At 39.0% G+C, this 12699-nt stretch overlaps 1 protein-coding gene across 2 annotated transcripts; it reads left to right on the top strand.

The window, feature by feature from the left end:
• The first annotated feature begins 552 nt into the window (after positions 1-552).
• LOC105388377 (neuroendocrine protein 7B2) lies at positions 553-12459 on the top strand. 2 transcript variants are annotated; one of them, XM_011559274.3, is made up of 6 exons: positions 553-590; positions 9840-9930; positions 10371-10591; positions 10923-11080; positions 11473-11651; positions 12230-12459. In XM_011559274.3, exons 2-6 carry the CDS (start codon positions 9847-9849, stop codon positions 12293-12295), a joined length of 708 nt encoding a protein of 235 aa, XP_011557576.3. In that variant the 5' UTR covers positions 553-590; positions 9840-9846; the 3' UTR covers positions 12296-12459. The 2 variants fall into 2 exon arrangements, with proteins under 2 accessions (XP_011557576.3, XP_011557575.3); XM_011559273.3 differs by having other exon boundaries at positions 570-691.
• The last annotated feature ends 240 nt before the right edge of the window (positions 12460-12699 follow it).

Below are 12699 nucleotides of genomic sequence, written 5' to 3'. Positions count from 1 at the left end.
CAGGGATGTTTTTTCCGTGCTCTGAGTTGTGCCTGTACGCGAAGAATAGACATAAGCTCAGCCCTTCTTAAATTAAGCATAGGTGCCTCAGAAGCCCACCATTGCCTACCCTGCATGAATGTACAGTAGTACCGGCGTGGGTTTGTGAAAAAACCACGATACCTAACAACGTGTTACACATTTATCTAAGGCGATAAGCACATCTATTCCTTTTCATCAATGTAACTAAATTCACAAAGCACCCTCTTGGATGCTAGTAGTAGCCGAATAAATCCAACTAGATTTATACTGCACGGATAGTTTCGTATAAGTATAGGTATGTAATGGAACATGGAACTGATAACAAATCTGCTATCACCTATAGTTAAAGGGGTAGTAACTAATCCCCAAGTTAATGAGTTCTAGTTCCGAAGCTAGTAAATTAGGATGCATGTACTGATCAACCCCCATGTTCTGTGTCGTAGTTTCCAGAGTCCAAATGCCACGGTTCATGCGCGGAATAAATAAAACCTTCGACCCAACGCGCAGGCGCGGCGCTATCGACCACCGCTCCCGACCGACTCCGTTACTTGCCTGGTGCCTTCCATCCGGTGAGTACATAAACTCTGAAAACAGTAAACAATTGACAACAGTTTGCATGTACCTAGCCGTGGCATTGATAATTATAGTGGCGAGCTTATTCGGCTTTCAAGTAAGTTGATTTTAATGTTTACTGCAACTGTGACTTCTCCCCTTCTTTCCACTTCTGTATGTCGGATGTGACGTGGCGCCGCCATTGTCGGGTCAAGGTCACGGGGTAGGGTGTTTTCTTTCTTATCTGTTATCTTTCGCTTAACATAATCTTTATTTTGGATGTGATGGGGGATAAATGTGCGAAGGAGGATGATTGTGGAAATCTGCGTCGCAATTTTCATGACTTCGGTGAAAACAGCCGGGTGGCAACAAGCGATGTGGCAATATGGCGTTAGATGCTGCGCCGCGTCAAAGTTTTTTTTTTATTATTACATGAACTGAAATATGCAGTGTATTCAGCTGCAATCACAATATCAGATCAATTAGAAGCACTAATCACCGCCAAAATGATTACTTTCCCGATTGGCAACAGTTCTAAAAATAGCACAGCTGATGTGGATCGATTTTTCATGGGAATTTCCCCGGCGACGGCGGCTACTTTGTGTCGCCTTCGTGTCGCCCACTTACTGGAACCTGATCAAGGCTTTCTTTTGTCTGAAACATGATACCCTCCCTAAAAGTAATATTATTCTACTCTATATACTTATACTCAGTTAGGTAATTACCTAACCAGTAAACTCTAGGTAATATTAAGATACATTATGGAAAATCTAAAAACTATATTTTTACATTTGCGTTTACGTAACATTTTATTGCTCACACATTTTGTTACATGCAGACCGAAGCATTCCTAAACAAAACACAGCTAGGCTGGCGTCTCCACGCAACAGGTGCCCTCATCGCCCCGACAACTGTTGATACGGAACCCTGGCCAAGATCCCACTTAGTAGTTAGGGTAGGGTAGGGAAAGAGAAAACAAAACACTTAACCCACTTCTCAACTTTTGCCGGCGGCCTGATAGCTCCATGATTGGCTGATTAAGAAACTTCAGCATTGTAAGGACTAAAAGGCAAATAATTACTGATTACCTACATAACAGAAATGTCGCAAGATCCTGCTTCCCAAACAAAGCTACTAAAACGGCCCACGTCTCTTATGTCGAGTGTCATTAGAGGTATAATTGAACAAATGTGGGCAGCCTTAGGTGTTTAGTTTAGATTTTATCTAAACAATTACACTCAATGTCAGTCCGTCTTGGGCTAAGTGAGCGAATTAAGTTGAAATTATTACAGATTAGTTTAACTCTATGTCCGATACAAGATATCCATATCCAAATATTAATCATTATTATGAAATTGTATACGAGATGCATTCAAGTATTGTGCATTGAATTTAGTCGGAAATTGTTGGATAACACGCCTTCTCTTTCAATAGATGGATCGATCAATAACCCAGTATGCTATTATTGTATTTACATTGCTTAACTTTTATATCTGAAATATTCTGAAACACTAAGAGAGTTCTTCATCCTCAGACATATTTACGATTTACAATATTCTCTCCCGAAATTTAAAATATGCGATAAACTATATTAGATGACATTGGGACTCTCAAACTACATAGGTGCTTTAAATAAGCACTAGGTCATGAATCAATAAAGCCCTTTCCTGCATCCAGACCTGCGCACTGCAACTTTATCTACGACGCAAATGACCTAGGCAGTCTAGATGTTGGATACAAACCTAGATACGATTAACACGATTAAAAGTGACGGTCTTTATGTATTATTGTAATTAATAAGGTAAAAATAAAACATTTTAGAAAATTCATTTTCAGGCTAGTAGTACTTTAGTGACTATACTTATATTTATTACTGTGTAAGTATTCATTATTATTTTAATGTAGCTAGAAAAGTATTAATTAACAAAAAAGATCTCAAAGAAAATTATTATTTTTGAAAATCTTTTTTGGAGCTATCTGTGCGTCCCCCCCCCCCTTCCGTATTTGATGCAAAATCGATACAGGTGGCTTTATTGCAGGACCTTGCATTGAGCATGCGTGCCCTAGGTACCTACATATACTAGCTACACCTTGTAAAGCCCGGGTAGGTCTATATGATATAATATATATATATATATATATATATATATTTATTTATTTATTTATCTTTGTACAGTCAGCAAGAGAAATATATTGCCCACCCCACTACTGACACTTTATGTGAAATGAAAAATACATAACTTATAGAAATTGTTTGTAAGTATTTGGTTAATTTATCTGGTGTTTAAAAACAAGTTCGGATTCTCCAGCCACATCAGAGCACATGTTATAAGATAGACAGGGTCGCTGTCCTCGAATACGACGAGTAGGCCATCATCATCATCATCAATGCATCATCCGCCTTCCACCTATGATTCCCAGGATACAACTGCTTGCGCGGGGGTGGCCAATGTTATTATTTAGCCGACTGTACATCGTCAATCAATGCAGCCTCCGCCCGGGAGGTGCAATTTGCACATGCGCCCCCCTTCCCTTCGTCAGATACCTGTACCAGCGGGGTTACTACCACAATATTACTTAGCTGTCAAATCTGACGTTACTTGTATACATCTGACAGATTTTTGACAGATAAGCTATGCTGATTTTAAGGATTGTTGATTGCAATCTGGCACGGTAGCAGTACACAACGCGCGCGAATTCATGTTCTATCTAAGATGTAATGTTAGATAAAGACAGCTATACAATCCACGGGGAAACTAGGTGAAATAGAGTGGGAAGGGGTGGGCGAATCTCGCGCCCGTTCCGACTCTCCGATGGATATAAATTCTCCATCAAACTGTATTTCCGATGTGCGTGGGACGACATTACCCCCCTTTACATCTAAAAGCAGGTGTTGCCTAGGTGACCTAGGGGTGTCTGGGGGTGTCTAGGGGTGCCTAGGGGGCTGAGCTACCCCATCTAGCTACCTGTAGCTTGGCCATGCCAGTATGTAGTGATCTTCTGACGCTTGCACTTGCGAATTTTATCTGGTGACTGTTTTTAGTATTTAACGGCGTATATTGAATATGGAGTGAGTAGGTAAGGTCAATAATTTTTAATTTTGTAGAAATTGTAGTATTCTGGTGCCATTATTGATCATGATCACTGATCATCATGTAGTGAATCTTGCGGTTCCGCGGGTGCTCTGCTATTAGATCAATCAGCCCACATAAAGTCATCGTATCACATTAGACGCTGGCGTACCTACATTTAGTAGATATTTTTGGGTTTCAATTCAGTACAGAAAACGGTGTGTGATACATGTTCGTTACCATCATTTATCTATGTTTAGTTTCGAGTTATTTTACCAGCTTTTTTTAAATACCTACTTGATAAATACCTACATATAATATAAAAGTACTCTTTTTATTAGTACACAAAAGCAGAACTTATGTTAATAAAGACGAAAAAATATTTTTTTTATCATAAAAAATGCAAAATGCTGTAGTCTAGATTTTTCGGTCAAGGGCAAAAAAAGTGCGAGCAATAAATCAATGCAGCGTCCTTGTGCGTCCGGGATGCACCGCGCATGCGCCCTGCACGCGGGTCACTTCAGCATACGAACAAGGTTTGGAGCGCTGCTGCGCTAACAAAGATTCGTTCGTTACTTTTTGTAAAAATAGAGTAACCCTCCAGGGTTTCCTGTAAAAACAAGCCAATCAAAGGGCTGCATCATACATTTACTTTATTTAAAAGGTTTATATCGCGCATTGTAACTAAGTAAATATAAGTTCAAAAGAAAAAAAAGTTCGATTGAAAATTGCATATGTAATTTTGTCCTACATTTATATATACTTATAAGAGTTGATAATTTGTATTTCTTCATTATAATGGTTGACTAGACGAAATCGCGTTAAGGCGATAAGTCCGCCTTTGTGTACATAGACTGTCAACTGTAATGTTCTGTACTGTACCTATGTGTATGCAATTAAGTGTTCAAATAAATAATAAAACTCCATGCCTAACTCACGTGTGCTGCAATAGCGGTGAATGCTAAAAGATTGTCGAATAGTTATCGATAGTCGTTCTGTCTGTTACATTTTGTGACGTAGATAGCTGTTATAAAACGGAAATTAATAGGACTTTTTTTTTTATTTATCATAATAAATCTTAGTTTTCTAATACATGTTAGGAACTGTTCCTAATTTCAAAAGTGATGGGATATACTTAATTAAAAATAGAATAAAATTGAAGGTTTATGAAATCTAGCTGTTGCCGCGAGTTTCGCTTCGCCTTAAAAACTGTCATCCCCTATTTTACCCCTATAGGGGTATAATTTCCGAAAATCCTTTGTGTCCACAAGTGCTCACCCTCACCTACACTACCTAAGGAACCTACGTGCCAAGTTTCATCATTGAAGCTGAGCCGTTTAAGATTTTAAGTAATGAAATAAAAAAAGTTTTCATTCTATCACTCTAGTTACTTTTAAGGAATTACCTATGTTATGCAGAGTGTTGCAAAAAATGTATACTAAGCCGATAGGGGGTGATTCTAAACAACTTGTGTTCTACGACTTTTGGAAACTGGAGTAAATATTATATTTTTTTCTCCATGGTAAGTCATATCACCATCAAAGTTTCTATGAAGAGGGAAATTTAGTTTTTTGCGTATTTCTAAAAGTTGTAGAACTTAAGTTCAGGTTGACCACCCTGAGTCTGACCCTGACCCTTCCGGGTTAGTATACACCACTTTTGCAACAGTCTGTACTTATTACACCACTTTCGCTCACTTGCGTAAACTATCATTGGCGGCACACTGGTATACTTACCACTCATTGATTAGCTCATTGTGCATAAAACATCAAGTTCCTCAAATGACGGAACACTTTAATATAAAGATGTGTGTATGTAAAACAACATGGCAAACAGTAAAAGACTGTTGCTTTAGTTACACGGGTAGACGGCAGTTAGGACTGCAAAAGTTTATCTCGAAACTCCTCACCGTAGCGTAGGTATAGTTTGCGTCGGCAGTATACATCTCGTCTCGACTAAGGCCGCCCACACACAAAAACAGGTTGCACACTCCCGAGAGATGGGCCTCGCCAACTCAATATATTTTATGGCCGTGCTTAGATACTACAAAACTGTTGTCGGCCTATCAAATTAAGTACAAAATATAACACAACATTTTCCGAAAATGGGCAAAAAAGTCATGCTTCTGGTGCAAACGTGACTAAAACCTTCACACGACCAAAGAAGTGTTTATTGCACATGATAGTCATTAACATGTCTTAACTTTTTAGCGCTAATGAAACGTCAATTTAATTTATATTTATGTACTAATAAAGAGAAGAACTAATATATTATGTAAAGAGAATTATGCTATTGATTATTGTCTTCCACAAGAGAAAGTTAAGTAAATAAATAATGAGCTAAAGCAGCTACTACATATTTTATTTTCTAACTTGTTTCTTAGGACTTATAGGTATTCGCTCGCAATCATTAAAAAATATGAGCTAAATTCTAGAAAGTGTGTTTAGGAAGAACCTGATTCTGAGTGGCGATGGCGCCTAGTAGTAACAAAGAATTATTTTATTTGTGAAATCAGTTAAGACTAATTTAATTTACTACGGATCAAGATTACTGGGGCGATTAGCAAGGTAAACACTTAACTGTTGGGCATCAAGGCTTGCTGCTTCAATTCACACTTGATAACAAGGGAATAGTCATAAAATTCAAAATGATCAAGATTCACACAATCTACCTAAGCGTAAACTTATTTTCTACTCAATGGAAATTCAACGAATCACAGCGGTGCATTCCCTGTCCAATTTCTAGTTACTAATGTTTTCAGGTGTGAAAGCTGTCAGTATAATGAGTAATCACTTTGGGAACGCGTTAACACATTACTGGATGTAATTATAAACTATACACTTATCATAGAACAACTCGGACTCCGGATGATACTTAAAAATATTATAAATATTTCAATATTTGTTCCACAGTTTACGCACTCTCCCAACTGCGTGTACTTTATCTTTGACCGCAGGAAGTCTGAATGAAGTTAGTGAATGAAATACGGCCGCTTTCTGCGCCGGCGCCGCCGTCCGCTGCGCTCACTACACATTACTATAGCTCGATCATTCCGGGTATTAGCTGCCTGATAAATTTGAGTCAAATCTGTTCATTCAATTGTGTTTATTCAAAACCTTTTTAAGATGACGGATATTATACATAATTATAAGGAAACATGCGACTACCCCATTCTGAAATAATGATTTTCCCAAAGCATGATTTCTATAATACCTGCTCGCGAGAGCAGATAAAATGACTTAATAAACCGTCTGTAATATTGGATTACATTTAAAAACGTATACGAATATTATAACCAACTTAAAAAAATATATTGAGTTCACATTTTAAATGAAATGTCTTTGAAATTCGGGTTATTTTGTGTCGGCATTTTGTGGGTGGAACTTTTTGATTGCTCGCGAGTGTATGTCAAACTTCCATACCTACTCACCCACTTATTCATTTTATATGTACGATAAAAAAAACATATTTCAGTTTAATTGTAAGTATTTATAGTTAATTAAACCTGTTTTCTCCGCTCGCTACAATTCACACCTTATGTTTAGGAAGTAGGTGTTCATTATGACGAATTTGTAAAAATAAAACGAGTTTATTAGTCATCTTCGTCTGTTTAATACCGGTTAAATGGCCGTTGAATATATCACACAATAAGAGCCGCACCTCCATTTTTTATACACAAGCTATTTCTAATATCTCCTCTTACCTACTCTTAGGCCTGGGTCTCCTATTTACGCCGTGGATCGCGTCCGGCGTCGTGCCGTAGGCCGCGTCACGATGCTCACTATAGAAATGTACTGAAGTACTGATGCGGTCTCCCTCACACGCCGACGTTGGCGCGCAGACATAGTGAGCATCGTTACGCGGCCTACGGCGTAAATAGGAGACCCAGGCCTTAGATAGTTCGTAACAGTGACGTACACTTTCGAGCAGTAAAAAAATTCCACGTCATTTTAAACATTTAATTCAAAATATTAACACCATTTATTTATGTTTTATTCGGTTATATTCTGATGCGCTTTATTGCAGATGGCATAAGCCTTCTTCGTTTAGGAGTAATTAGGTGCTGTCACTGGAACTTTTTAATTGCCCGATACTTTATTTTAAGTCCGTTGAATTGATCAATATCTAATAATTATGTAAATAATTAAAAAATAGATGAACTCTGATAACAACATTAACGCTAGGGTACGTTGTCTCTACCGAGATGAGATGATAAGAACTGTTGAGAACCGCAATACCTCTACTATCTGAAGCCGCTTTGGTATATGGGCATCGGGAGTGCGAAATTTTATACTCCGTTCGAGTATGACGCGGTGGAACCTACACTAGGCCCTCAGAATGTTAAAATTCCAGCCTTTACTTATCAGAGCACAATTGGATCTACATCATGCTATTATTTGCTAAGGCCTATTCTAGCGGCTTACCTGAACTGAGAATAATGCACATATAAGAGTTTAGAAGACTATTTGATGCCCACGCGCAGCCGCCGACGCTCTCTTTCAATATCTTGTTCTGAAAACGTGAGAATTCTACTTGTACCTTTACTAGGCCCGATAGGTTACTGCTATGGTTTATAAGGCGGGCGTAGAAAGCAAGTGGTCCAAGAATAAATAACCTATATATGCTGTCTTTTCAGAATGAATAACTGTTTTTGTTTGCATATGACATTCAATATCTATTATATTTTCCATTGCACTAAGAAACACATTAGAATATGAGCATAATGAAACAAAAAAAGTTTAATCGAGTACTTTTTCATAATGATTAAAACCGTAGTGTACCTATTACGCGAACGAAACAAATATGAGAATGATCTACAGCAAATTACGAGCGCTAGAAATTAGAACTGACGGTACATTTGCCTGATATAATAATTTTAAGCTTTGACCTTGTCATCATCCTTATCTATCAACAAACGGCAAATCACTGTACAAACTAAACATCATTTTATTAGTCAGCTCGTCCGCACCATAGCAACAAGCCCACTGACGTCAGCCAAATTAAGACTGCAGTAGGTTTTTAATAATTAATCAAAAATGGACGCACGGCTCGCCAATTCGTAATAGTTCACATGACATAATGCTATTGTTTACGGATTTACTCGGCGAAAAAATGGCTTATTATTGTATACTAAGGACCGTGGGTGTTCAGATTGAGATGGTATCTGGTTTTTTTGTTCGGTCTTCTTTGATCAAGCGGCGTCTGTAATGTTGTGTCATCTGTTGAGGAGTTAACGTATTGTTGTCGTCTATCGGTTAAGCATTGTTTTTTTACGTCTACTCGTGTTTGAATTAATTAGAAAATAATTTAGCTAAGTAGTGTGTACTATACACGAATACAATTGCTCATTCTGCTCCTCAATCGCGGGTTTAGTAGTAGAGAATGCTACGGTAGATTTACTATTGTAAATGGTGCAATCAAATGTTTCTTTTTAGCCCTCCGAAAACAAGAGTTAGAAAATCAGAGATTCTTATCGCAATGTAGAGCGGTGGTAGCTCAATCGGGTAAGCGCCCGCTTCTCACGCAAGAGATGCGGGTTCGAATCCCGGCGCTGACATGTACCAATGAGTTCTTTTAACTTAAGTACAATGTATACCATCGCTCTTACGGTGAAGGAAAACATCGTGAGGAAACCTGCATATCTAGATTTAGCACATCTAGATATGTGAACCCACCAACCCGCAGTGGACCAGCGTGGCGGGAAATGGTCCAAGCTTAGGAAGGCAGTTTAGACCTTGGGGATATGCACAAAGGTTCCACTCGAGAGAGCCAGGTGCAGGTACTTACACCCCCACAGAGAATAGAGTACTTATGTACATATATTTAGTTACCTACTTAATAATGATACATTAAGCCAGTAGCAAAATAACCTAATAGAAGCTAATCTAATAATCCTTATTGTAGAAAAATAAAATACTTACACAGCCTTTAGCAAGAAGCTGCTAATCATGCATATTATGTACAATAATTAAATAAATGCTACACACATCTCAATTTAGATCCATTTACACTCCAGACGAAATTGATCCATTCTCAGCTATTTCATTTTAAAAACATCCTTTTTTTAAAGTAGTACTACCAATTTCCCTGCAACATTATAAAGAGAGAATTATAATGTCAAAATTTTATTAATAGATTTAGATACCTCAAAAACCTTCACACAAAATTACGGGATACCCTCCTGCTTGTCACCAGATTCGCAATGGCGCCCCTAGAAGCATGTGTCTTGGTGCTCAGTATCGCCGGAGCCATAGCGTATATCCCCCATGGTTCTATTGGGGAAAAGGTAAGTAGGAACCCTATTTCAGCTTCTACGACTCATCGTTGGGAGTTTCATCGAATAATTTAATCGAATTGACAACCGGAAGAACTTATCTCCAGTGACGGATATGCAGAATTTCAGATATCTGCCATACTTCGAGAGGTCTTCAATAAAGAATGGCCATATAGTACTGTAACCTATACTGTAATCATGAGCCTTTAGCAGCCCACTGCTGGACGTAGGCCTCTCCCTAAACATAACTTATGCGCAGGCGCATCCAAATAGGGGCTATTCTATGTTAGGGTTTTTGATAATTTAATGTATTTACTGAATATGTTTTTTTAATAGGGATATAAAATGATGTATATTGAATGTCCAGCAGTAGGACACTAATATGGAAACATAAAAAAACAGTTTTAAAATATTTTTACAAAGCATATATTGGAAGCTTTTGCTGCCCCTAGGACCCCATGCTTACCGAGGCTTTGCTCCGTGAAGTCGTCGACCGCATGGGGCAAGAGCTGAACGATGCCCCGTTCCTGGACTTCCCATCGTCCAACGAGCACCGCCTGGCTCTCATGGTGCGCGCCAACAAAGACCTCGAGAACGAACAGCTGGACTATGACTCGCTGCCCGAAGGCAACCCCAACCCCAGCCTCAGAGACCAAGAGTTCTTGCCGCACAGGTTTGGACTTATCTTTTTATAATTTTCATGTCGTAGGTACTCTAACCCTCTACCATCTTTCGGTAGGTGTTCTGAAAGTAACCGAACACCTTTGTAAAATACCATAAGTTCTTATAGTTAGATCGCCGCCTTCGCGCGACGCTTTTCTTTATAGGTAACATCAGTTTGTCATGAACAATCACCGCAATCATTAATTAAATCAGATTTTAAGTGCAAAGCAATCTTTTTCTAAAGTGTTTGGCAGTAGCCTGAAAATTTTTGGTCCTTCGAGCCGGATTATTTTGACTACATATCATCAGCTTTATCTTATTTTATAACTTATCCCGTCCAGCTCCCTGTGGGGCCACCAGTACGTGGCGGGCGGAGCTGGGGAGGGTGAGCAGCGCCTGCACCCGTCGGGGCTGGTCCCCAACCGCGCGCTGGTGAAGACCGATGCCGTGCTGCCCGCCTACTGCAACCCGCCGAACCCCTGCCCTGTTGGATACACTGGTGAGGATAATAGTTGTAAAATAAGATGGTTTGTTCGATGTAGCATTTATGATTTATTTGTATTGATTGGTAACTTCGTACTCTTCCGGGTTAAGGTAAAGCATAACTAGCTACAGTCTCATCTAACATTATGCTCAGGACTGTAATGCTCCAAGGGCTAGTCAGAAGTGACTTGCAAGCAGTCACCCGCTTTTAGCTGTACATTAAATGTGTACTCGCGTGATAGGTCGTGAGCCGTTTCGCCGTTTTTGAATGAGTACAATGCCGTTAGCGTACACTAAATACACGTACCATAAAAGACTAACAAGCACACTTACAAAAATTCACAATTATAACATAAGTAGCATCTGTAATTCTTATGCTAATGTTTCCTTATCCTCTCCTCCCACCAGAGGAGCAAGGCTGCCTGGAAGAGTTCGAGAACACGGCCGCGTTCAGCCGCGACTACCAGCAGGCGCAGCGCTGCATGTGCGACGGGGAGCACATGTTCAGCTGCCCCCCGGACGGAGACCTGGACCTGCGCTTCCCGGAGCACCACAAGAGCCTCGTCGCCAAGAAGTTCGGACGCGATGTAAGTTGTGACGCTCAGCCGGTGACTAATTAAGGGGTTGCCACCACCAACACATTAGTTACTATGACTATACAGAACGGAACCACAACATAAGACCTGTCTTGTTGCAACGAGGAGTCTACTCAGGGCTACCACCACCGAACATTTATAGATTTACCACAGTTTTGATTGCTGATTGCGGACGACTCTCCTGTTAAAGGAGTCCTAAATCAAAAACGTATTTTGTCTTAGAAATGGTTGAGTTTTTGATAAAGCATCGTAATACATATATGAGTTTTGGTACATCGACTGCAAAAAATTACCAGGATACAGGAAATAATGCTCCTAGCTAGCCGAATTTTGACTACGGCGGCCAATTTTGTTGAGATCTGTCATCTACGCAGGAGTACAACATTATAGTACCCAAGTACATCAAACAAGGAACCTCTAGGTCATGAAGCACTGCTTCAACCACTAGACCACAGAAGCAGTTCGCGATATCCCCCTGGTGGTAATTCTGCCGTCTCATTTGTATATTGTTAAATATGCATTTAAATGTGTTTGTTAATAAATAAATAAATAAAATAAATTAATTTCAGGTGGAGAACCCTTTCCTTGCCGGCGAGCGTCTACCAATTGCTGCAAAAAAGGGCTTTCTAGTTTAAAACCGTCGACTAGTTATTGGAGATTCAACTCCTTCTATTTAATTTAGAATGGTATAAAATCGGTGTTAGTTAGAAAAAGTAAAATAATGTTTCTACGTCTGTCTATAAAATTTTCACCATCTGATGAATAAAAAAAACAGTATAATAAAAAAAAAGTTTCCAGGTTACACGACACACATGTTTACATGAACACATTTTATCCAAAAACAATTTTCATTAAAAAAAATATTGAAAGCTCTTTCTTAACTTTACTAAGGGCAGATTTTCAATCGTCAGATAAATGTTACCAGAGGTATTAAATTGCTTCTATCACTTTCTGACACAGAAGATCCGATGTGATCGTATATTTATAATATTACCCAGGCAACTTTTATCTCACTAAAAATAGCCCTTAGAATTTTAGA

This window comes from Plutella xylostella, chromosome 12 (genome assembly GCF_932276165.1).
Source record: "Plutella xylostella chromosome 12, ilPluXylo3.1, whole genome shotgun sequence".
Taxonomy (NCBI): Eukaryota; Metazoa; Arthropoda; class Insecta; order Lepidoptera; family Plutellidae; genus Plutella; species Plutella xylostella.
Note: the sequence above shows the minus strand (reverse complement) of the source record. Positions and strands in the feature narration are given on the sequence as shown.

Bases quoted from the DNA above. Each gene is read 5' to 3' on its own strand.
- LOC105388377 (XM_011559274.3), top strand. From the start codon at position 9,847: ATGGCGCCCCTAGAAGCATGTGTCTTGGTGCTCAGTATCGCCGGAGCC. The intron at 9,931-10,370 runs GTAAGTAGGAAC...TGCTGCCCCTAG, and splicing joins ATGGTTCTATTGGGGAAAAG to GACCCCATGCTTACCGAGGC. The intron at 10,592-10,922 runs GTTTGGACTTAT...TATCCCGTCCAG, and splicing joins CAAGAGTTCTTGCCGCACAG to CTCCCTGTGGGGCCACCAGT.